At 42.8% G+C, this 23293-nt stretch overlaps 2 protein-coding genes across 2 annotated transcripts; both read right to left on the reverse strand.

Annotated features, from left to right (window-relative positions):
* Window positions 1-5911: 5911 nt before the first annotated feature.
* On the reverse strand, window positions 5912-7893 carry LOC131877684 (uncharacterized). The gene is made up of 2 exons (XM_059223432.1): window positions 7735-7893; window positions 5912-7593 (listed from the first exon to the last, which is right to left on the reverse strand). The coding sequence occupies exon 2, from the start codon at window positions 7574-7576 to the stop codon at window positions 6194-6196; it is 1383 nt and encodes a 460-aa protein (XP_059079415.1). The 5' UTR covers window positions 7577-7593; window positions 7735-7893; the 3' UTR covers window positions 5912-6193.
* Window positions 7894-16880: 8987 nt separating this feature from the next.
* On the reverse strand, window positions 16881-22292 carry LOC131877516 (caprin homolog). The gene is made up of 3 exons (XM_059223206.1): window positions 21945-22292; window positions 20324-20566; window positions 16881-19581 (listed from the first exon to the last, which is right to left on the reverse strand). Exons 1-3 carry the CDS (start codon window positions 22128-22130, stop codon window positions 17677-17679), a joined length of 2334 nt encoding a protein of 777 aa, XP_059079189.1. The 5' UTR covers window positions 22131-22292; the 3' UTR covers window positions 16881-17676.
* Window positions 22293-23293: the final 1001 nt, after the last annotated feature.

The raw sequence follows: 23293 nt of genomic DNA on the forward strand, positions 1-23293 counted from the left end.
TGCTCATCTCACGGCATTTCACATGAACAAACATCACCTTATAACCCTCAATCAAATGGCCACGTAGAATCTGCCATTAAATCAATGAAATTCCTATTAGCAGAATGTGACTCTTGGCCTGAATTTCAAATTGCCTTGAGGGAATGGAGAAACACTCCATCATCCAAAGGCCTCAGTCCAACACAACTGTTATTTCACAGACGGCAGAGGACACTAACCCCATCTCATCCTCTGGCTCACGATCTGGTGAATGCGGAGGAACTAGAGAAATCAAGTAACAAAGTTGCCTTGACATCAAACAGATCTAAAAAGACTTATGACTTGAGATGCCGTAACCTTCCACCTCTAATTCCAAATTCCAAGGTTATCGTCCAGAATCCCCGGACAAAGAAGTGGGACTCGACTGGCATCATCGCTTCCAAACGTCCTCATGAACATTCTTATAACGTTGATATAAACGGGAACATGCATCTAAGAAATAGGCTGTTCTTGAAACCGTTTAATCATGAAAAGAAACATGTCCGGTTTGAAGTGTAGTTTTAATCACGTTTTCGTTTAAATGCTCTTGTCCATGTTCATATCTCTTATTCATAATATGCGAAGGGGAAATGTAATACCCTCTAGAATAATGATCTCTGATTTGGATATAGATCGATGAGAATCAGCAATCGAGAATAAACATCTTAACACCTACATTCAAGGACTGACTTGAACTGCCAACTCAAATTCGTTGGTAGACCAAATATCATATAAAGATTGAGAGGTAATAAATAGACGAATTATAACCTTTCTTTTTAATAGTAGTGGGGAATACATTCCCTGTAGCGGTTAGAAAAGCCCGTGAAAAACCAAACCAAAGAAGAAGAAAAAATGTCTAATGCAATAATTAGCAAAATATCTTTATAAAACTCAATAAATTTAAAGTCAGTGGAAATCGTTATTTAAGATTCCTTTTTCCAATAAACTTAAATAATAGACATGAAAAGTGAAGCTTCTGTCCACCAATCACTAGATCTGATTTTCTTTCCCATTTAATTCTCGGGTTTGTAACCGATGCAAGGGAATGAAATTCCTTGTGAGTCATGTTGAGTCATAATTCATAAAATATTTGGTTGTGGAAAGTGTTGGAATTAGCCGCTCTAATTTCACGGCACGTTTCAAACTTAATAATGGGTCATCTAATATATAGAATTGTCGAAGGGAGCACGGCAGCAACTAGTACAAAGCTGGTGTCCAATTTAAAACAAACGAGGATTTCAAGCCCTTTAAAAACTTAAAATCCCAATGATTCACGGCGTTCCCAAAAGCTTGATTTCGACATCCCGTCGATGGATCTCGTGAAACTTCTCTGCATTCGTTCAATCTTATTGAACCCCAACGGTCATGGGGGCCCAGATTGGGGAAGCGTATTCGAGATCCGGCTGGACTATTGATTTGTACAGGGTTTTCATAGTCAATACATCTCTGGACTTGAATGTTCGATGTATCCAACCACAAGTCTAGAAAGCTTTGGTCACTTTTGACTGTACATGCTCTTCAAATTTACCATCGTCTTGAAGGATTATCCCAAGATCCTAGATTGAGTTTACTGGTTCAATTGGGTTGTGGTAATTATCGCTGTAAATATGGGGGGGGGGGGAACTTATGGATGAATTATCTGAAAGTTCATTGACTCCGTTCCAGAGGCTCTTTCCATCTTTTTTATTCACTTCAAAATACTTCTTCCAATGGATCTTTTTGGCTAACCGCATAAGTTTGTGATATATTTTAGCGGAACTATCATAGCTGCGTTTTGACTATCTAGATTTTGTTGTTTACTGAATTTGAATGCATGTTTTGAATAAGTAACGGTACATAACAACAGCAACCAATACTCAAGATGACCAAGTACATGTGCGACCTACTTAATGACGATTATATAGATATTGCTACTCTTGGTCAAGTCAGATTGTAAAATGTATGAAACTGTATGTATCAGCATCATATACCAAAATCGATACAAGAATAAAAGAATGAAGTGGTCAATAATGACAAAATACTTGACTAGATTGTGATATCACAAGGATGACTACTAATGTTCAATGCACTTGAAAAAAAATATGTCTGCAGAATTGCAGATAGTACATAAACAGACGGGTATAGGTAAATGATGAAAATCTTGGTGGTTGCAGTAGAGCGGGTGGGTCAGATCGAACAGATCCTTTGTCATCTCCCGTCGTTGATGGTATATATTTGGCCGGGAGCCGGACAAAGGTGCGCGACCGCCAATATTCCGTAGGGACGTTGAGCTAGAGACTTCAGGGCGTTAGTAAGCCCTTGAGTCTTCTTCTTAACGTTTAACAGGGGGGACCGACCTCAGCTCATAAACATACGGACAATACGAGAGAGTACGCTCTTCATTTGATGAGATTTCAAGCTGACTCCTGAAGGAGATGGAGCGAAGTCTTGCGCAACCACTAACACACTCGGAACTTCAAGTAGCTAAAATTGGAGTAATGCATAACCCTGGATCCCAAATTTCATTGAAAGTTACAATGACCGACTAGTCATCATTGTCAACATGAGATGATTTCCAACACTTTTAAAAGAGCCAAACAAAAAGCGCAACAATATCATCACTTATGACATACATTCAGGTCTGGAAGATTGGTAGGGGAAAAAGGGATACATAAAACGGTACACATTACGTTGAAGAATGGGATCTCGTTTGGCCCAGGACTCATCTCTAAAAGAGACTCGCCTAAAGTAAAATTCCGTGAAGAATTGGCCATAGCGGAACACTTGCTATTTTTTTCAATTAGAGACCTGGCTTAGACCTGGGGGTCCTGGACGAGGAATTAATGATCAAAGGTTTCACACTGTATCGCTGTGACAGACAGAGGCCAAAAAATCCTATCTTTCCGCATGGTGGAGTGTGCCTTTTCTTAAGGAATGAATTTGTTACCTCTTCTAAAAAAATCCTTATTGCTCATGTAACATCCCGTGATTTAACTCTGCCTACCGCACACAGACCCCCTTCTAGCTCTACTGTCCCAATTTCCGAAGGTTAAACGTTCATCCAAGCCGAACTGGCCAAGGCAACTTGCTAGAGGCAAATTACACACTTGGGGATTCTAATTTCCAGAAAACAATGGTTGAGTGGCATCCTAGTCCTCTTGGTCCTAATCCACTTGCTACAAAAACCTTGAGGATTTCATGTTCGAGGGTAACCTGTCCCAGCATGTCGGCTCAGCTACACGGACCGACCGTATCTAAGAATTAGTTCTCCAACGATCTTGATCTGATTTCAAATATTCAAGTCGCCCCAAGTAATCTATCTGATCATAACGTGCTGGATTTTTTTTTTCTGAAAAAAGGAGCAGATATCTCCAGTGCGAGAAAAAGTCTCGAAAAACTGGACTTGCCTAGTACCGGTTTCATGAAGAATGCTGGCCCTTTATAAATTCAAGTACAATAGAATCCTTTAACTTTGTTTCGAAATTGGAACAATAGCCTAACATTGACGATGCCATGACATTGCTCATAAGTTCGTTTGAAGACGCATGTGTCCAAGTAATAGTACCTCTTATGGGGAATAAAGATGATGCAGCGATTATTTCGAAACGGGGACAAAAGCTCTTCAAGAAACGGGTGTCACTGGTAAAGAGGTTAAAGTCGCTGGATGATAAGTCATTCAAATCCCAAGATGTAAGAAGCAAGATTCAAGTTATCGACATTCTTTTGAAAAACTCGCTGGATATGGATCAGCTGTGGAAAGAGAGGAAAGCATTTTACTCGTACGCCGACTCAAAACGAACGGCCAATCCCCCTATAGGGCTTGTCAGACTTCCGAACAAGGAAGATATATCCAACCTAATCAGTTCAGCCAAAATCCGGAGGGATCAGTTTGCCGCGGTATTTTCAATTTCAGTTGATCATGTAGCAATCGACCCCCAATTCGGCAACAACAATTCCTTGCTAGCAGACATTTCCATTGATGAGCATGACGTTCTTAAAGCCATCGAATCCTTGAAATTTTCGAGTTCTCCAGGACCTGATGGCGCAACGGCCCAGTTCTTGAAACGCACAGTACAAGTCATTGATATAAAGTGATATAAATGTATTTAATCTTTAGAAACCATCAAAGGTTACAGGAAAGATATTGAAAGGGTAAAAGATATAGGAGGAGCACTAATATGGTACATGCGGGGAGTGTTGGTGATTGCATATTTTATGAATCGGTCGGGTGCCCATACAATTAAAGACAGCTCATTTAGTACTAGTTTATAAAGGAGGAGACAGGGGTCTACCTGACTTATTTAGAGACCTTGACATAAAAGGTAGTATTCCTGACCAATAACATGGGTTTCCTGCTCATTATAGCACCGTGACTCAACTAATCTAACATTTTGACGACATAATTGAGGGACTACAGCATAATGAATGTGTAGATGTTATTTACTTGGACTATGCTAAAGCTTTTGACAACGTAGACCACATTCTACTTTTAAACTGTTGAAGGAAAATAGGTATCAATGGAAATATGTATTCCTGGATCAAAGAGTTCCTGATCAACCGTACCCAAGTTGTTCCAGTTGAAGGGTGCTTGAGTCACACTTGCCAAGTCTCATCCGGAGTTCCACAAGGCACTATATTAGTAGGCCCAATCCTCTTCATACTCTTTATCGCACCACTACATCATGAATTACCCCTTGCGTCTGTAATCTCCTCTAATGCTGACGATACCAAGCTAGTGTCTGCAAGAAGTACAGCGAATGGGACTTAGACACAATATGTGATTGGGTGCAAGCACAGAACATGGAGTTAAATGGGGATAAATTCCGTATTATTCCTGATCAACCGTACCCAAGTTGTTCCAGTTGAAGGGTGCTTGAGTCANCTCGAGGACTTGAAGGTGCTCTCAATGCGCACATTAAGCCTCCACGGTCACTAGAATTGACCCTAAATCCTGGGTTGGGACAAAGCTCATGGATGCTTTTGAAGACGTACAGTACGAGATACCTTTCGTGCCGTCCTTCTCTGAACACTGTACAGTCCCAACTTTTTTAGTCTCTCCCGATGCAAAAGGTCTCTCATTCCTGTGATGTTCCTAGTGAAAAATCTTTGGACTTGTTCGACCTTTTGCAAACCTGCTGAACTCATTGGAGCCCAAGTGGGTTGCATCCCCTCTCATGTTTTTGTTGATAAGCTAGCCCCTGGTTGGTAGGTCTCACATAAAAATGCATTACAATGCAAAGATTCGACTTATGTTTATTATTTGTTTTAGATTTTACTCTTACTTGGCATTTTACCCTCGTCGGCTAATATCGTGAAAAAAAATCTCCATTTGGGTCGAGGCCATGAATGAATGCACTTGAAGAGGTGCTTAGTAATCTTTCCTATCTCAGGTGCGAACTATATCATCATGAAAGGATTCAACCTTTACTCGATGACATCACATCTCTGAAAATATTGATTACAAGTCGATTCTTCTCCCCTGTCATAATGCGTGACATCATGACACATATTCACTTTCACAAGCACAGATACACATAGGGGCATACACGTACATGTGCCTGCTGCTCTCAAATCTCTGCTTGCAAATGCTATGTATATTTTCACTGATGCTATTCTCGTTTTAAGCTGAGATTGTCGACTTCCTTTGGGTTAGTTCCGTTACTTCCGGGACTCTTCAAAAGATTGAGCAGGTCCAACAGTGCTCTTAATGCTCTTTCAAGCGAAATATGAATGAAATGGAAAATCTCGAACATTGGGAGTATTGAAAGTCGCTCATTATGATTACATACGTATTTACGAGCGGTGCGCGTCGCAGACACATATAAAAGACATCTAAACACCATTTCAATCGGACTCACTCATTCATCGACCCTTCGCTTTTGTTGAACGTATCTCTTTCGGGAGACGAGACTCGTTGATCAATATATCGCTTCAATATGCTTCAAAACATTAATACCGGCATGCCTGAACAAGAGTAGCGTTTTTCAGAAGACTTCGGCATTGCTGAGTTTCCACAAATGGATAACATGTTTTTGGCAAAAAAAAAGTCATCATAGCTTTGGTTGCTGGGGCGTCAACATGAGATGATTTCCAACACTTTGAAAAGAGCCAAAAAAAAAAAATCGCCAAGCTAATCACGACGCGTGGATAGAATAAGGAACAAAAGATTTCGTCGGCTATTTATTGACCACATCACTTATGACATATATTCAGGTCTGGAGGATTGATAGGGGAAAAAGGGATATATCAAACGGTACACATTACGTTGAAGAATGGGATCTCGTTTGGCCCAGGACTGAGAAAGCCATTTCTCAAACGGGGGCGGCTCTTGAAACCTGGATTGACGGGCAGTAAACAGGGCTTGTGGACCGAAATCACGCTCAAAGTTGGGAATAATGCATTTCATCTTCTTCTCCACGTGGCAGAAATTCCACACCACTGTAGGCACCGGCTTTGGTGCCTCTGAAAGGACGTGCTTAATGTCTGAAGTCACCGTGAGCATGAGACGCAACTTGGGAGCGGGTTCTGTCATGGATAAGGTAAACCAGCGATATTTCCGCCCAAAATGGCGGTGCACCAGAATGTGGAGCACTTCCTCTTGGCCATCATCATCATCACCATCATCATCCACTGTATCCAACCACATGGTCCGAATGTCTTCCAACTCGAATTCCAAGGTGCGCACGGCATTCTGAAACTTGGAGGCCGGCGTCTCGATCCGGACGCCCCTTTGGAGAGCGTGATCCGTGGCCGATTCCGGGGCATCCCAATTGGTGTAGATATGCACACTCACCCCCGTCCAGTTGTGCGCGACACTCCCATGTCGATGGTTAGTTCCTGCCAAAAGGTCTTCTTGGTACAGCTTCACGAAGTTGCCATATCGAGAAGCCATGTCGATGTGCCTTAGGCAGAAGCTGTAGGTCTGCTGGCTCCGTACGTTGAGGCCAAACATCTTGGACCATCTCACTTGGTGCTTGTGCCAAACCAGCCGATCATTCTTCAAGTCCAAATAGAGGAGTTGTCCGTGGATTAGGGCCAGCAGTTTGTCGCTGCCGACGCGAATGGCTTCATCAGGCACAGGGAGCGGGTGGTGGTCATGGTACAATAGCGAACTGTCCGGGAAGGGTTCACTGGCCCTTCGCATGACGCTTCCACACCTCGAAAACCAGACCAAAGGATAAACGGTGTCCTCTTGATTTGGCGGGCCAAGAAGGTCGTCAATGCTGAAGAAAGCCGTGGGTGTTCGCAAACGCTGGTCGAATCCTAGGATGCACTCCAAGGCTTTCTTCATGGCGAGACTGATCTTGCAGGGTGGGTGCACGGGGGAGTCGTCATTGGCTTTGGAGACCAGAGCAAACTCGTGGCCATGATTGGAAGAACCACAGCCCAATCTTTTCATGTATTCCAGTTGGATAGAAGCCATGGGATGGGCCACGCCCTCAACTGGAGTGGGGATCACAAAGGTGCTCACCGCCGCGTTCATGGCTCGTGAGGTCTGCTTTAAGGACAACAAATCCTTGGGAGGCAACAACCCAAAGATGCGACCTTGGATCAGGAGAGGAATGCTCACGAAATCCATCTTGAGCACGGACAGTTCTGAGAAAAAAGAGGTGAAGAATAGTTAACAATGGCATGAGAAAATGTTATGTTATCCAGTGTCATATCGGTGACATCGTGAACGACGATAAGAGCGATATCAATATATTGAAGGGTTCTTCCATCCAGTGGACATCGTACCTGGAGACTGACGTTGCAGAAGATCGAAGCTAGGTGGTGGTCATTCGATTGTGTGGTCAATGATGGTTTGGAGCCAGGCGTTGTCGGTTGGTTCGAGTTCTGTTTCTACGATGACGGTGTTTTCTGGTCTGATCGGAATTGGTATGAGCCCAAAGGAGAGCAGAACCAAACTGTGGCGGTAATCGGAACAATCAGCCAATTTATATCAGATTCATCGGCTACCGAATAGCCGATGCACCTCACCACTGACCTCCTGCGAGCTCTCCTTGGGTGTTGATGGGGGTCGATAGCTCGATCCCCTTCCTCGGCTCCAATTGGGCGTACGTCGCAATCGACGGGCAATTGGAAACACCCCCTTTGATGCCTCTTGCCTACCATTCCAGCGCGATCAGCGCGTTCAGCGCGATCGCTCGCTTGTTTGTTTGCTTGCCGGTCAGCCGAGAGTCCAACCACCGTTTCTGGTCGAACAACCACCGCCAACCATCATCGCTGTGTGCGCCCTTACAATCCCAGCCCCATCTGGGCGTGATTAGGAACTCATTTTGATCCAGTGCTCGATGGGCAAAAATGTACCAAAATTGGGGTTAGGATGGGCCATCATTTCACGGGGCGCCCAAATATGGAGGGATATTGGAAAATGGCAAGACCTTGCAAAATAATGACACCAACATAGTACATAGTATAAATGCAGGACCGAAATCGTGTAAAGAATGAGTAATATCTGACTTGACTCGTTTCAAAAAACTCTTGAATGTAGGCTCTTTCAAAAGCATCCTCGATTTTGTGTTAGACGTGAGGCTGCTTGTCCTCGTAAAAAAGGGACGAGGCCAGCCAAAGACATTCTAGATGAACATGAACCGAAACTATATACTTCAAAGGTAGATATCACAGCAATATGAGTGAATGACTGATCTCTAATTTCGGAGGCAAAATCACTTTCAGACGAGTCTCATAAGACATGACATTGACCAATCTCTTGGCTCTCCTCTTGTGAACCCTCTCCAATCCCTGAATTCATCTTGAACGAAGATAATCAATAATTACGTTAGGACGCAACATACGTTTCCACGGATAAAATGTGGGGACAAGAAAAGGTCAACTTTTGGGATTGTCTAGAACAAAAAAAAAGCATTCCTTTTGCGGAAGTTTGAACAACAAGGCCTTCTATAATGAACTTTTTCGGAGTCTCTAATTCTAACTTTAGAAAGTAAAAAAAATATACCAGAATTTGGTCGGGTCTTTCCTTCAATACGAAATACGAAGTATGGCCTGGTCCACAAACTTTTAGAAATGAGGGAAGAGTGAACGGACTTTCCACCAAATGGGCCTACTCTTTTGCTTGGCCAGAGCAACTCGAAACCGATTTTCGAAGTACAGCAAAACAAGTAAAGAATTGCAGATCTTCCCGATTAAAGGCAATTGTCTGCTCGGCATTTGTTGGTAAAATGGACCGTTTCAAAGTTCTATAGTCCAAAGTTTTTAAAACTTATCAAGAGGAGGCCGAGAATTCAAATGTTGTACCGTATCTTGATTACTTCAAAACCTTTGATCAAATCTTCCGTGTCTGACGTGTCTGATCATGTATTTGGGCCCATATATTATTCGACAACATCTTGTGGTCCTATGAAGTGCACATTTTGAATGACGAGACTGGCTCAGGAGATGCGAATTTTTTGTTTCCATTTGCAGTCCTCCTATCTGAAAATGATGTGTGTGATATCTCCACTTGCAGTTTGGTCTGACCCATCAATCGAAGCTCAATCAATTTGAATCTCTTATTATGTGCGTAAGTGTACGTGCATCATTGCTTTGAAAGTTGGCTTACAGTTTACGGGAAACCCATCAAATGTCTTCTTGCCCAACCTACGTTTCGGTATACTTCCAATTCATTTGACGAGTGGCATTTTTTATCCACCCTGATATTGATTGGGATTTAATTTGATCGCAAAACCCAGTTATGATTTTGGGAAGAAGACACGCTTTCCTCCTGAAGTTGGACTGGCGTCGGTTTCATGAATAGTTTTGCTCACTTGGGAATTCACTCTCCGCCAATAATTGGTCCGTTCACACGTTTAATGATCCAATTCGTCAAATGGATTTGTCAACATTACGACGTAAATAATGTACTTTGGTGTGGTGAATGCGACGAGATTACGAATTCCATATCCTTAATCTAATTTTCTTTTACAAGGACCGGTTTTCAGCGGTGTAGAGTTCCCTCTCGTGCACGCAAAGGAAACCAAATGCCAACATTAGAAATCTTATTCCATGGCGCTGTGTTCACTAGTGTTCACGAATGTAAGCTTCCAGACACTCGTTTATAAAATCGACAGTCTCTAACGTCAAATTTAGCTTCGAGGGCTTTCAAGGGAAAATCATACCTTGAAAACTGGTTCTCGTCAAAGAAAATTGTATAACCGATAGTGGCAATGGCGTTCTTTGCATGCAGTTTATTCAGGTTCGGATCTCAAAAAAGTGGATCAGTCAACAGTCAGAAACCTTGACCTTGTCGACTTTCTTCAAGCCTCACTTTTATAAACTCCACGCAAAGAAGGCCCCCCGCCATTGTATAAATAGTTATTCAGCACCTAGCGATAACTTGAGAATAATTGATTGAGAAAACTATCCTTTCAAACGACAACTCCTAGAGAAAAGCTGTAGAAGTCTGTGAATGTGTCTCCTTTGGATGAGAAAATTAGCAAAATTAGGCTTTTTTTTCCACCCCTCCCGAATTAACGAAATTCACTCCTCAGGATTGATTGTCACAAGACGGGTTACATAACTACATAAATGGATCGATCTCTCATGGACAGCCAGTACGTTTAAACGTATGTTGGAAATTTTCATCCCTTCTGAATAATAGAGTGAACATAAACTTGTGGTCGCATCCGACTCTTAAAAGCGTCGGAAACAACAGAAAAACAAGTTTTAGGCGAAAATGGGCGGCCATTGTTGGCCGAAATTTGGAAAGAATATCACGCTTTCCAAGCCCTGAAAAAGATGAATAATGTAGCCTTGTTAATCACTTGGGCTACATGAAATAAGCAAAGAAGCAAAAAATAAGCATTTCATTTCTGAAGTTCATTTCTAACACCGATTTACTGCACATTGTTCGATTACATGAATTTGGCAGTTAAAAGTATACCTATTATGTTCCTATCGTAGGTCGTAATCTTGCTCGGTCGGGTCGAGCGTTCCAATTTGAGGCTCATCGCGTCTCAACCGTCCTTGGGGGAACAACCCAAGATGGTAATGCACGAAAGTGTGAAATGATATGTTTTATTTGCAGCTCTTGTGTCTTAGGATGTAGCAAACGGATAACGCATATTTTGGCCGTCCATAGGCTCAGAAACATTCAGCGATTAAAAGAATGAAGTGATTTTTCATGTCGAGGTCGAGATGAATTTTTCCAAATGTCCTGGATTAGAATTACGGCTTACTATTGCAGTCATTGGCTGAGGTCTGCCTGCTTCTTTCAATGAAAGAACTATCGAAATCAAACGGTAATGCACTCGGTTTTTTTTTTACCGCGGGGAGGATGCATTTGGCATAATACGAATTACATCTCAATTCCAATAAGATTTTCTGGGAATCTGCTTCAAAAAATACCCTAGATACGGGTAGCATATGGCGTAGATAGACAAAAATCTTGACGAGCAATGACCAACAAGGTTGTGGGTAACTTTGCTTCGATTTCGTACGAATGCCAATTTTCAAACATGAACAGCCCCTTTCCCTTTTGACATGCAATTATTCCTTGCACAACCCAAAAGGAAGACATTGAAAGATGATTTAACAACCACTTTGACAATATCCTTCTTCGATCTAACAGCCATTACTATTCACCCAATCCAAAATGATGGCTGAATGGCGGAAGCTCTTGCAATGTGGTCTAACTATTCGGCTCATCACTTTCATCATCGGTATGCTGTACCTCGTCCTGGGTTTGATTGCAATATCACTACTCTATTTCTGGAACGAGGCCAACACCGTAGCTGGAACCGAACGAGTCACCTTTGGTGTGCTCTGTTCGGTGTGGATCCTGTGCTCTCTGATCCTGATCTGGGGCTTGATCCAAGAGGCCCAATTCATGCTGATCATTTTCATCATCAAGCGAGTGCTCTTCATGGTGATTTCCACCCTCCTGGCCATTTCTGAGACAGTGGATGGATCGCAGGGTTCTGCACTCTTTCTGGCATTATCGATGACCCTCTTTATGGTGGACACGTGGTCTATTGCTGTGGTGTGGATTTGCTACAAGGAATTTCAGAGCGTGATCAATCAAGGCTCTGCTCAGCGGTTCTTCTACCAAGCACCAAAATCAGAACGAACATTTTCGTGAATTCCAAACATGACACATGGAATCAGGAAGAGTAATTTTGAAAGAACCTCAAACTCATTAGAAATCATTTTCAGTTCTAAAGATACAAACATATTCGATATTATATTATATACATTACAAATGTATATATGTAATACCAATGTACGTACATATCTATTCGTGTCTGTACCAAGAACAACCATGTCAATGGAATTTAAAATGTCAATATTAAACCGGAAAACGAGGGATTCAACTATTGTTATACTGCTTATGCTTGCATCGCCACTAGCTTTACATCAAATTCCTCAAACCATAGAAGAAGTAACATAGAAGAGTAAAAATCGAGTTTCATGTGTTTTTTATTTTGAATTGAAGCTTAATCGGTAACTATAAACAAGTGCTACTCAAGCCGATCGAAAAACCAGCAACTATACCCTATCAGCCATTCATTCAGCTATCACCAATACCTCTGAAAACGAGTCAGCTCTCATTGCAATCTCTAGGCCTTGCTTTCTCTATGCTCATACTATGCGCAGATTAGGTTCCACCTAAGGCGGGAACTGACACAGGACCGGTTCAATGTGGACCAGCGCCTGCTTTGCATGACCCACAATCTCATCATGATGGCTGTCAATTGGCAAAACATGCAACTGAAAATGCAACGAAAAGACGCAAATGCAAAATAACGATAGAAAATGCAAATAATTCTTGTTCAATATGGCCTCCACCTTCCTTTGTTTTGAAAATTTGGCCAGATTCGTGGTCAAAAAGTGACTTGCTCTTGCCCACATTTGTGATATTGATTAATCAAAAACTGATTTGACCCTTAACAAAGTCAACACAAGTATCTATCTTCGTGTCATGGAAATCATGAAAACGAATAATCTTGGAAGAAAATTGAAAAGCGACATTTTTAACATAGGAAAGATTCACTTTGCATCATGAATCTAGGGGGGTCACACTGCCTTGAAAAAGTAGGACGTTGTCAGATTGGCTGCCTTCTTTATTACTAGACTGCGACAAAATAGGTTGGATTTTTGACCCAAATATGTCATTTTTATGTTGCTTAGAACAACCCAAATATGTTTATTTTATGTTAACCAAACACGTTTTGGTTTGTTGTTTCTGTCCCGTTTATTTTTCCGAGCATAAAAGCTGGGGCCGGCCAAAACTTGCAGATAATTATGGTCTTTATTGACAGCAAATTTGCTTTAAAAAATCAAGCAAACTTACGCAACACTGTGCAAATAAATATTCCAAAACATTGGCAGCAACACGTTCATGGGGGGGGGGGCTATTTTTGACTTCCATTTCATCAACACATACATGAAAAGGAATATTAAATTATAATACCTTCAAGCACCGGTAATTGAACCTGCTATCCCTAAGAAGCAGATTCTTGGCATGTCGATGCTGGCTCTTGATTAGTAGACCTTGAAAAAAATCCAGGTGCCATTTTCCCCGAACATTGTTGCTGGTTGGGTTAAAATGAGAAAAAGTTGGAAAATATGCGAAAAAGTTGAAAGAATACAAAAAAAATAGCAAAACAATTACATATACTTCATGATCTATTGAGCTCCTTTATTTTATTGACAAGAAATTAAATCTTCTTTTTTACATTAGGACACTTTTTAAGTGATTCCGATGTAATGGTGCAGTACACAAATGCTTTGTGGCTTATTTGATCCACAAGTGAATAAAGTCCTTGTTCTCAGAAGTCATATTTCTCTTTGTTGCGAATCACCACAGGGAGAATAGAAAAAAAGGCAAAAATAATGAAAATGGACCAGGATATTTTTGGGAGGCCCCAAAATCCCAAAGTATGAGAAAAATATGTATTATGTAAAGACATTTTGGGTCTGACTCTATTTTTTACTCTTGTTGCGCTTGAAATATATTTAGCAGAACAGTTCATGGTGCTTGAAATAAACTTAATTCTTCACAACATGGACTAATGATGAAAACTCTTGATGATGAAAACATCTTTTTACACAATCAGCAACATGGATGCCATAAGACATTATCCTAATGTGACGGTTAAACAGTAAATAGTTCTTTCCTTAATAACAACCAAGTGACACATCTCCATGTCATTCATAACCAATGTAAGTCATTAATTCGACACAAAAATCTCGATTAAATATTACCAAAGCTCACAATGAACCTCTCTCTTTCAAGTGTCAACCAGAACAGAAGACTCAGAGGCAATGTCCTATTTTTTTCTCTTTTAAGGTCACCTGACCCGTGCCTATTTTAAGCAGTGACGTCAGGGAGGTGAAGCCCCTATTGACTCTATTTATAAGAGCCTTGGTTGGAGTGATTTCATATAAAAGGTTTCGTGCCGTCTCTGATTAATGTTTCCCGTACACTACTTTGTCCATCATGACAACTCATATGCTCCCCGAGTCCCTTAATAGTCATTCAACTTTGGTTATTGGTCGGACTCCACATCTGAAATATATGCAAGTCTTTTACTATCTCTCAGTTGGCATCATTCCGAGTCTGTAGTAGAATAATGAAAGAGTAAAATGACGTGGTAAGCTGAAAATCGAGAGCATGTCAAAAAAGGTGCACACACTATCTTTATGAGCTCTCTACTCTGCTGAATGATTATAGCAAAGCCAGGTTTCTGCAGCTCCCGTCATGACCATTCGTGCTTAAGTCGTGCATCAACAACATGCTGTTCCTTGTAAGCAAGCATACCATAGGAACAGAAATAAATCTTTTTTTTGCTTGACGCTTTGACCATATACTGACATCAGTGAAGTATTTAGAGCTTTTGAAGGCTGAAGAAAAGTTATTTTAAATGACGGTGCTGTTCAAAAAGTAAAATAATATCACGCTATTGAGGAAAACAAGTTATTTGAAACAAAAAAAACCTTATAAAGATGGCTGGAAATGGCAGATAAGAATTGATTTTTTTTTTAGTTTTGAGTTTTTCTATATTTGTAAGGAAAAGGGTGAAATCAATGGAAAAACTTGATTTTTAAGCCAAAATAGTGAAAATATAAAGGACACAAAATAATGCCGATCATCAAAATCATGCAAAAAGACTAGTAAAAGCAAATGCAAAAGCCTTTGCATATGCTTTACATCCCTACTAATCATCTCTCCCTCCCTCCTGCATTTGCTTTGTTTGTTCATCCCGTCTTTGCCATTTCTTTTCTCAAAGTCATGTCCTATCCGTTGTGATATCACACTCTAGTCGAATTCATTTACCGGTCTATCCATTTTTATTTTTATCATCCATGGTTCTTTACATGTACATTAATCCAATGCGTCGTCCATTATGCATTAAGCTATGTGAAGTAATCGCATGACCGAGAGTGGCGTTATAGATTATTATGTCAATGATTATTATCCAAGGTATTTGCATGCACTTGATCTTCATGCTCCAGCTTTCAATCAAAGCCAACGTAAGTCAAAACTGGACCATATCCATAATAGGTTTGAGCGTGGAATTTGGCATAACGAGCAATGGTCCCATTTCCAGGTAGGCTGGTCTTTACCAAAGGAACCGCGCATGACCTTCCCGAAACAGGCTTTTCTAACGATCCTGAAGCGATTTCGATCCAATCAAATGGATCGGAGACGTTGGAAACGAGAATGGAGTAATTTTGGGTGGCCCTGCAAGTACATGCATGCATTTGATTTATTGTTAATATTTTTGCTTTCAATCAAGAAATTGAAGGTGTTTTAAGCATCCTTATCACCTGTCGTGAAAGTNTGGAATTTGGCATAACGAGCAATGGTCCCATTTCCAGGTAGGCTGGTCTTTACCAAAGGAACCGCGCATGACCTTCCCGAAACAGGCTTTTCTAAAGATCCTGAAGCGATTTCGATCCAATGGTATGAATCAGAGTTGCTGGGAACGAGGTCGGTAGTCTCTATTTACCCTCTACCACCCGAGGGGACTGGGCACGGTTCTCAGTTTGTATTTCACGTGCATTTTTGTGACGTCAGTCCGCGCTCATTCAAGGACGACTGATTTCAAGGCGTCGTTGCTTAATGCTATAACAATTTAAGCAATGACCATAAATGCGATGATTATTGGTCTTAAAACTTGGAAATTATTGCTAACATCACCAGCAGACAAAGAAGCAATTTTGAGAACGGACAAAGGCAATGCCTATTGGAAAAATTTGAAGTGATGCAACAAGGCTCATATCTCCAAAATGATCAGTGGATTTGTGACCCAGCCAAACTGTTGGCACTTTGTTATTTTTTTGAATGGCAACGTCACTGTTGAATATGCTTAGGACTAAATTGAATGGATGATCTTAACTGAAGCTCACAAGTGGAGTCGAATGACTTACTGTGAAACCAGTATTGGAAATGAACTGGAATTCGAATCAAATGATATGTAAAAATATGTTTGTTTTATGTAGCCCAAGTGATAGAAGGCTACATCATTTCTTCTTTAGGGCTTGGATGTGATGTAGACATTTGTTTTGGTAATAAATTTTGAGAGCAAGCCCCGAAAAACTTTAAACGAAACACACCCTAAGCGAAATTAGGACAACAATACCAACCCTATTTTCAAACAAGTTAGTCTGAAACGATGACGAGTACATGGATCTGATTGTTGACGTAGAAACATTGATACTGAAAAAAGTTTGCGTTCTCTTTTGCCGGAAAGGATAATAATTTCAGACATGTATAAGTACTTGGTGTCCATGAGAGATCCACTTATTTGTGGCACCCGTCATGTGGCAATCAATCCCAGGGCATATAATCAAGTTCTTTTGGGAAATGCATTGACGAAGGTGACGCAAAAAGCTCCTTCACAATACTCCTTTTACCTGGACAGAAATAAGCCACTTCGTTCGATGACAGATTGTTTATTCACCTTGCGGATCATTATTGGGTATCTGAATCATCAGTATACATCATAGTAGTAGTAGAAGTAGTAGTAGCAATAGAAGTAGAACGAACTAGGAGAGAATGCAGGTCGGAAATAAGAGTGGGTCTTGTTCTGGTTGTGGTGATGGTGGTAGTGTTGTTGCAGTAGAAGAGGAAGAAGCACAGACAGACAAACAGACAGAGATATCATATCATGGAATACTGCATGAATCGTACGAAAAGGGTGAAAAAACCGAAATCAACACAAGAGTTCTCACTTAGTTCAATTACGGGCCTTGTGGGTGGAATTCCTTCCACCACTTCTTCCGAGACCGAGAGGAGTGCCAAATTGCACACATCATTGGATAGCATTATTCGACCTAATTGGGACTTGATCGTCAATCCGAATCAGCCATCAACAACTTATTGGAGCTGAAGCATCGAATCGAAACGAGGGAATGATTTAGAGCATTAGACACGCGGTAATGGAAAACACAAAGAGGGGATGGCGGCTGATTTTGGAACCTGGAAGAAGTTGAATTGCCTTTGGTTGGGGTATGAAGAATCAAGATGGGGCAGATGGTTTTTTTTGTTGGTTTTCAAGTAGACCTGTGACGGGAAAAGGATGATGGATGGTTACATAGCTTCAAAGATCACTTAACATGGTGATTACGATTTTTCAAGGCAGTCGGTTTTTTTTTCTTTTCAACTTGCTTTAACACAGACGGTTCTTGTTACTGGAGTTAATGTAGAGGACGTTCTGTGGCTGTGTTCGTCTCTCAATATCCATTCTGACCTCTTTGACCACCGTGTTCACCGCTTCCACCGCCACGTTCGGCCCCTCGGCCTCCTCGGTAGCCTCCTCCCCTATAACTTCGATCACCTCTGTCTTCTCGTCCGCGATAGCCTCCCCTTTCACCACCGCGATCTCCTCCTCCTCGGCCTCTCTCTCCGCCGCGATTGCCACGGTATCCGCTTCCACGATCGCCGTAGCCGCGTTTTTCGCCCGTACCTCCTCGACCCCCTCGCTCGCCTCCGTAACCCCCACGACCTCCTCGATAAGGTCTTCGATCGCCTCGATCGCCTCGATCGCCACCACCGCGTCCACCACGACCACCACGCCCACGGTAGGTTTCTCCTCGTTGCACCTCACGATCCTCTCCTTGGCCATTGTTGACCTCGGAGTTCCAATCCGCAATATTGCTCATGGTGTCAACCACGGGTTCCTGGCTGCCCGCTTTGTTTGAGCCAGCTGCGATGGCTGCATATCCCGAGGCCACGGGAGCCGCAGGCGCAGAAGCCGGGGCCGTAACCATAACAGGGCCTGCTAGTGGTGCAGCCACGGGAGCTGGCTCACTTACCGGCTCCACGCTGTGAGCTGGTGTTGGGGCAATGGGGATGTCATTGTCGAGCATGGGAGATGTACGCATGGGTTCATGATGCTTACTAAGGCTCTGTAATGCCGGCTCAGTCATGGGAGGGGGCCCCGGATGGGGTCGCTCGGCGAACCCGGGGGCCGGTTTCTTGACCATGCTTTCGAGCTGATGCTGTTGTTGTTGTTGGTTGTAATGCTGTTGTAGCATGTGGTGATGATGCATCTGGCTGAGGGCGTGTTGGTGCTGCTGGATGGCAGCAAGAGTGGTCGGCGTCATCATCATGGGTGTGGGATGGTGCAAGTTCATAGGACCGCCTTCAGGAGCCGAATGTTGGACCACCACCACGGCAGGATCCATATGCGGCGAGTCAAGTCCAATCTGCGACTCCTGAAGGAAGTCGATTTCTGGCTTGGCCGGGATTTGGGGCAGACTGGCTGGCAACGGATGAGGAGGGTGGGAGGGTTTTTGTTGCATCAAAGGTTGAGGTTGCGGCTGAGGTGGGACCATTTGAGTCGCAACGGCGGGGGCCTGCTGCTGTTGCTGCTGTTGTTGTTGTTGTCGAGCAGGTAAGGGTTGCTCATGTTGCTGGTGGTTGTGGTTTTGTTGCTGATGAATGTGTTGAGGAGGAGGGTGTTGTTGCTCTTGCACCTCTTGAGGGGCGTCTCGAGCGGGTACTCCTTTCGGGGCTCGCGCTTGTTTTGGTTGCTGCATCTGAGGGTTAGGCATGGGTTGATCCTGAGCTTTGGTGTTGGAGGTTTGGGGATTAGTTTCGTTGTTGTTGTTGTTCGCGGAATGGGCCTTGCCCTTGGACTTTTCTCCATTCGCGGTTCCAGTCTTGGAACCTCGGACATGAGCAGTCTCAGAGGCTTTTCCGTTGGCCATGGGTGGCTGCTTTCCGTGCTTGTCCGTTTTCGTGGTCTTGATGGCATCGGTGGGGATTCGGTCTCCTTCTTCGGAGCCACTGCTGGACGGGAGTTCCTCCTCCACGTTCTCAGAGTCCTTCATGGCCTTCCCTTCGAAATAGCCACATGTCTTGATGGTGTGAAAGAGCGTCTTCAACTCCTTATAAGAAGTCTTGCCCAGCACCTTCTTCGACTTGCCATCCACCAAATTGGACAAATGCTCGGCGGCCACGGTAAGAGCCTTCTCAAAGTCTTCACCTTGTGCAAAGTTCTTACGAGCAGGTCGTACGAGGTTTTCAAACTCCTTGACCAAGTCCATTTGCTCTTTGGCGATCTTCACAGCTCCGTGATTGCCATTGACAAAGTCGGCGCGGGTCTTGAAATTGCCTAGGGCCTTGAGAAGATCCTGAGGGAAAGAGGGAACGGAAGTTTTATTATTTTGATGTGATATATTTTTGGTTCATTGGTCTCGTGCTATCAAAACGCTACTAGGCTTGTAGTCCCCGGCAACATAAAAATAAAAGGTTGTTTTCTTACTCATGTTGTTTAGCTATTAAAGTATGAACTTAAATCTTTTTGACCGGTTATTGCATGAAAACACATTTGTCTCAGTCAATTTAAAATCTGTAAGTGGCTTAGCAAACACAACCTTCAGAACATCAAAGGCATGTACAATTGATCAACTTTTGCGAGAGACTTCTTGTAATGACAGAAGCCAGGGATTATTTGGCCGTCAGAGGTCGCATGGGGGAGAGTACCTAAAACCCCAGGATTACCCAATGATCAGCTTGCGAAAACCCCAGACTCGGGTTGTCAATGAATATATCATTTTTAATTTGAGCTACAAGAAGCTAGATGGCTAATTCTAAAACCTGGAAATTTAACAGGCTTTGAAGGGGGCCAAACCGTAGCTATTTATGTAGCTAATAAATTGTGTTCCTGCTACAAGTTCCCAAATCTAAGTCTTCCCCTAAGTCTGGTCAACCTGAACGAACCGTTGGCAAATTGCTTGAATTTATTAATTCCAATGAGAAGATTTCCGTCAAAATAAGGCTAAATTAGTCTTGGTCAGTAGACTGCTCTCTAGCTTACCCTAGTGTCAAACATTAGAACGTGATCTCGACGTATGCCATTTTTGTTGAACTTACTTGAATCTCCAAGATTGAGGCGATTTTTTGACAATCGCTCTTGGCTCGTTCCTGGGCTTCCTTCTTCAAGTTCTTTTTCCGCGCTTTTTCATCCTCTAAGGCCATGGTCTTGAATTGGCCGCTCAACTCGCGGGCAAAGTCCAGGTTTTGCGACACTTCGTCGTACTTAGCAATGGCTGCTTTTTGGTCATCGTTTAATGTCTTGCCTCGTTGGTAGTCGGCCCGATACCCATCCAATTTACCCTGAAATGATTAACATTGTGTTGGATCACAAAACTCTTACAATGATCCTCATTCTGGTAGTCTACATTTTGTTGGTATTAATCGGTTAACCAATATGACTGGAGCAATGAGACATACTCGCATCAATTACCAGGTCATGTCAAAATGCCAAGACATAAAGGGAATAGTTTAGGGCAAATGACAAGAATTGGAAACGCCCTTCCTGAAGATATATGTCAACGAACGAAAGCATCGTCATGTGAAAGCCAAGCTAAAAACAAGAGGGACTCTTATGTCCCAACATGTTGCGACAGACTTGGAACAGGCTCAGTAAGCGCACCCAATTCTCTGTCCATTATGCTATCTATGCTCCTACTGAACATGCAAGAGCTTACGACTTACTCCCAACAGCGAAAGTCTATTAATGTCCTAGTTGTCGCCGTTAGGTTTTTATTAAGTTTCGTGTCTTGTTCTCGATGAACTTGATTCAAGGGACACATGTTGACCGGGATCTAGGTTGACCAATACAGCCATGAACGACCACTAACCCCGGAACCTGAACATTTATCAGAGAAGCTTACATCCGACGCTAACATATCAAACACGCGCACCTCTTTAGAAAGTATGTTTATTAAATATAACTTAAAAATCCCCTTTAGATTGGGCCTTTTCACACCGCAGTCAACGATGATGCAAAAAATACAGTGCGAAGTCTCGCTCATGTATTAAGGGTTAAATGGACGGAACTGGACATGAGAGATGATCCCGTTCTTCCGGATTAGTAACTTATCCAGGAATCTTCACTAACTAGTCTTATCGCCCAACTTACAACCCAAAATTTACCTTTAGAACATTAAGGATTGAATACCACAAAGGAATACTTAAAGAGTTTCCTACTATTTATGGACATCAAGACATTGCTCTTCCAGTTTCATTCTCAATCAAATTACAGCCTTAGAAGAAGGTAGGTCCTCGAAAAATAAGGGAAAAAACAGAAGGATTTGCTAGTAATTTTGCCTGCTTTTTTTTTTAATCCAACGGGAGGCTTTCAGCCAACCCTGTTTCAATGGTCTCAAAACGTTAGTTCCCATATAAAGTGCCAACAGCATCATGGCTCAAGGTATTTCCCATGAATCTGGCGCACTCCTCCGATCAGATACTCATAGATAGGATGAGTTGCCCACAAACACACATTGATCATTCCACCATTAAGTCAACACATACCCCGAAACATCGTTTGCTCAACTTCCTGGACTTCATACCCAATTGTCTACATGGAAATGACTCAACGTGGCCCATCAACCTGAACTCCTCCATCTGGTCCGCTCTGTACTCTGGCCACGCCTGGTACGAGGGGCGGGCTGATGGGTCTATGGGGATTGTATCAAGCTATTCTCACCTTGCGCTTCTCGAGGTTGCGCACTTTCTTCTCCACGATTTGCAGGGCTTGTCCCAAGGGCGACTCGTCCACCGTTTGCGACGAAGTGGCCTCGCTTCCCCCGCCATTGATCGAATTTCCCCCGCCCACCATGGCCCCACTAGCCAGGGGCGTTTCCGCGGGCGTTAAAGAAGGCATGGCCACCATGCGTACGAGCCAAGCACTTTCTCTCTATCTTACTCTCGAGGAGAAACGATTCCAATGGTTCCAGCCAGACCGCTAACGGACAATCCAGATCACAACGAGTAAATTCCGCGGCCTCCCAATCAACACACCAGCACACACAGACCAAAATCTGAACCAGTACTACTCAGGGCTGTAGGCGAGCAAGCTAGAACCGCTGACTGCCCCACTTAAATCAGTTGCTACCGCAGCACCCTTCAGTGATGCCAATATTGAAGGGGGCAAATTGGACAGGCCAGAGTTGGTTGGCTAGATTTGGGATGGGGTTGGATCGGGAGGGACCCTTTAGATTCGAAATGGTATGTTAGCTGAGTGTGCAGCCTTGCATTGTTACTTTTGATTGGATTTGCGAGGGGCTAGCACCCACTGGCATTGCAAGACATATTTATCTGGCATTAGACAGCAAACCTGGAGAAGAAACTGGTTTGTGTACCCCGTTTATTTTGCTCAGCTCTGTACCTTGTATAAAAATGAAGTGATTTGATATCTTCGAGGTCAGTTGATCGTTGTTCTTTATTCGGATCAGTCAGTGCCTGCTTGCCTCAGTTTGATGACTGTTTCAACGAGATACCTCCCAGTAGTCAAGCATTAGAAGTATAATGCTTTAACAATTCCGCGAGCATTGTTGTATTCTGATTAGGAGTGGGGGGCCTGCCATGGGTTTGGGTCCCCACTTTTTGTGATCCTCAATGATTAAGGTTATTCAGCTTGATCAAGTATATGATTGGCAAACCTGTTCTCCTGCTGGATGGAAACAGTGCGGTCGGAACTCTGCAATTTCGGCCGGGGTGAGCAGGGTGATCGATTATGGGGAAAAATACCGGCAAAAATGGTATCCTAAAAGCGACCATCCTTTGAACTGAGTAGTTCAAATTTACAGTCACAAGAGCTAATGTAAGTGAGACAACCAGGGGTATGTTTTCTACTTTGTAATGTACGTCTTTGAGATTCTTGTTCAAGGTCGAGGGCCATGATTTGGCTGATCGAAACAAAGGTTTTGGCCACTCCGTTTTCAGCATGGTTGCGGGAAGCGGTCAGTACCAGGGCTGCCCTGAAGACTCATGTGACCAGTTCCTCTTAACTGTTGCTTTGTTTTCGTTATAAAAATATTAATTTTCGTTCATGGA

This window comes from Tigriopus californicus, chromosome 3 (genome assembly GCF_007210705.1).
Source record: "Tigriopus californicus strain San Diego chromosome 3, Tcal_SD_v2.1, whole genome shotgun sequence".
Lineage (NCBI taxonomy): Eukaryota > Metazoa > Arthropoda > Copepoda > Harpacticoida > Harpacticidae > Tigriopus > Tigriopus californicus.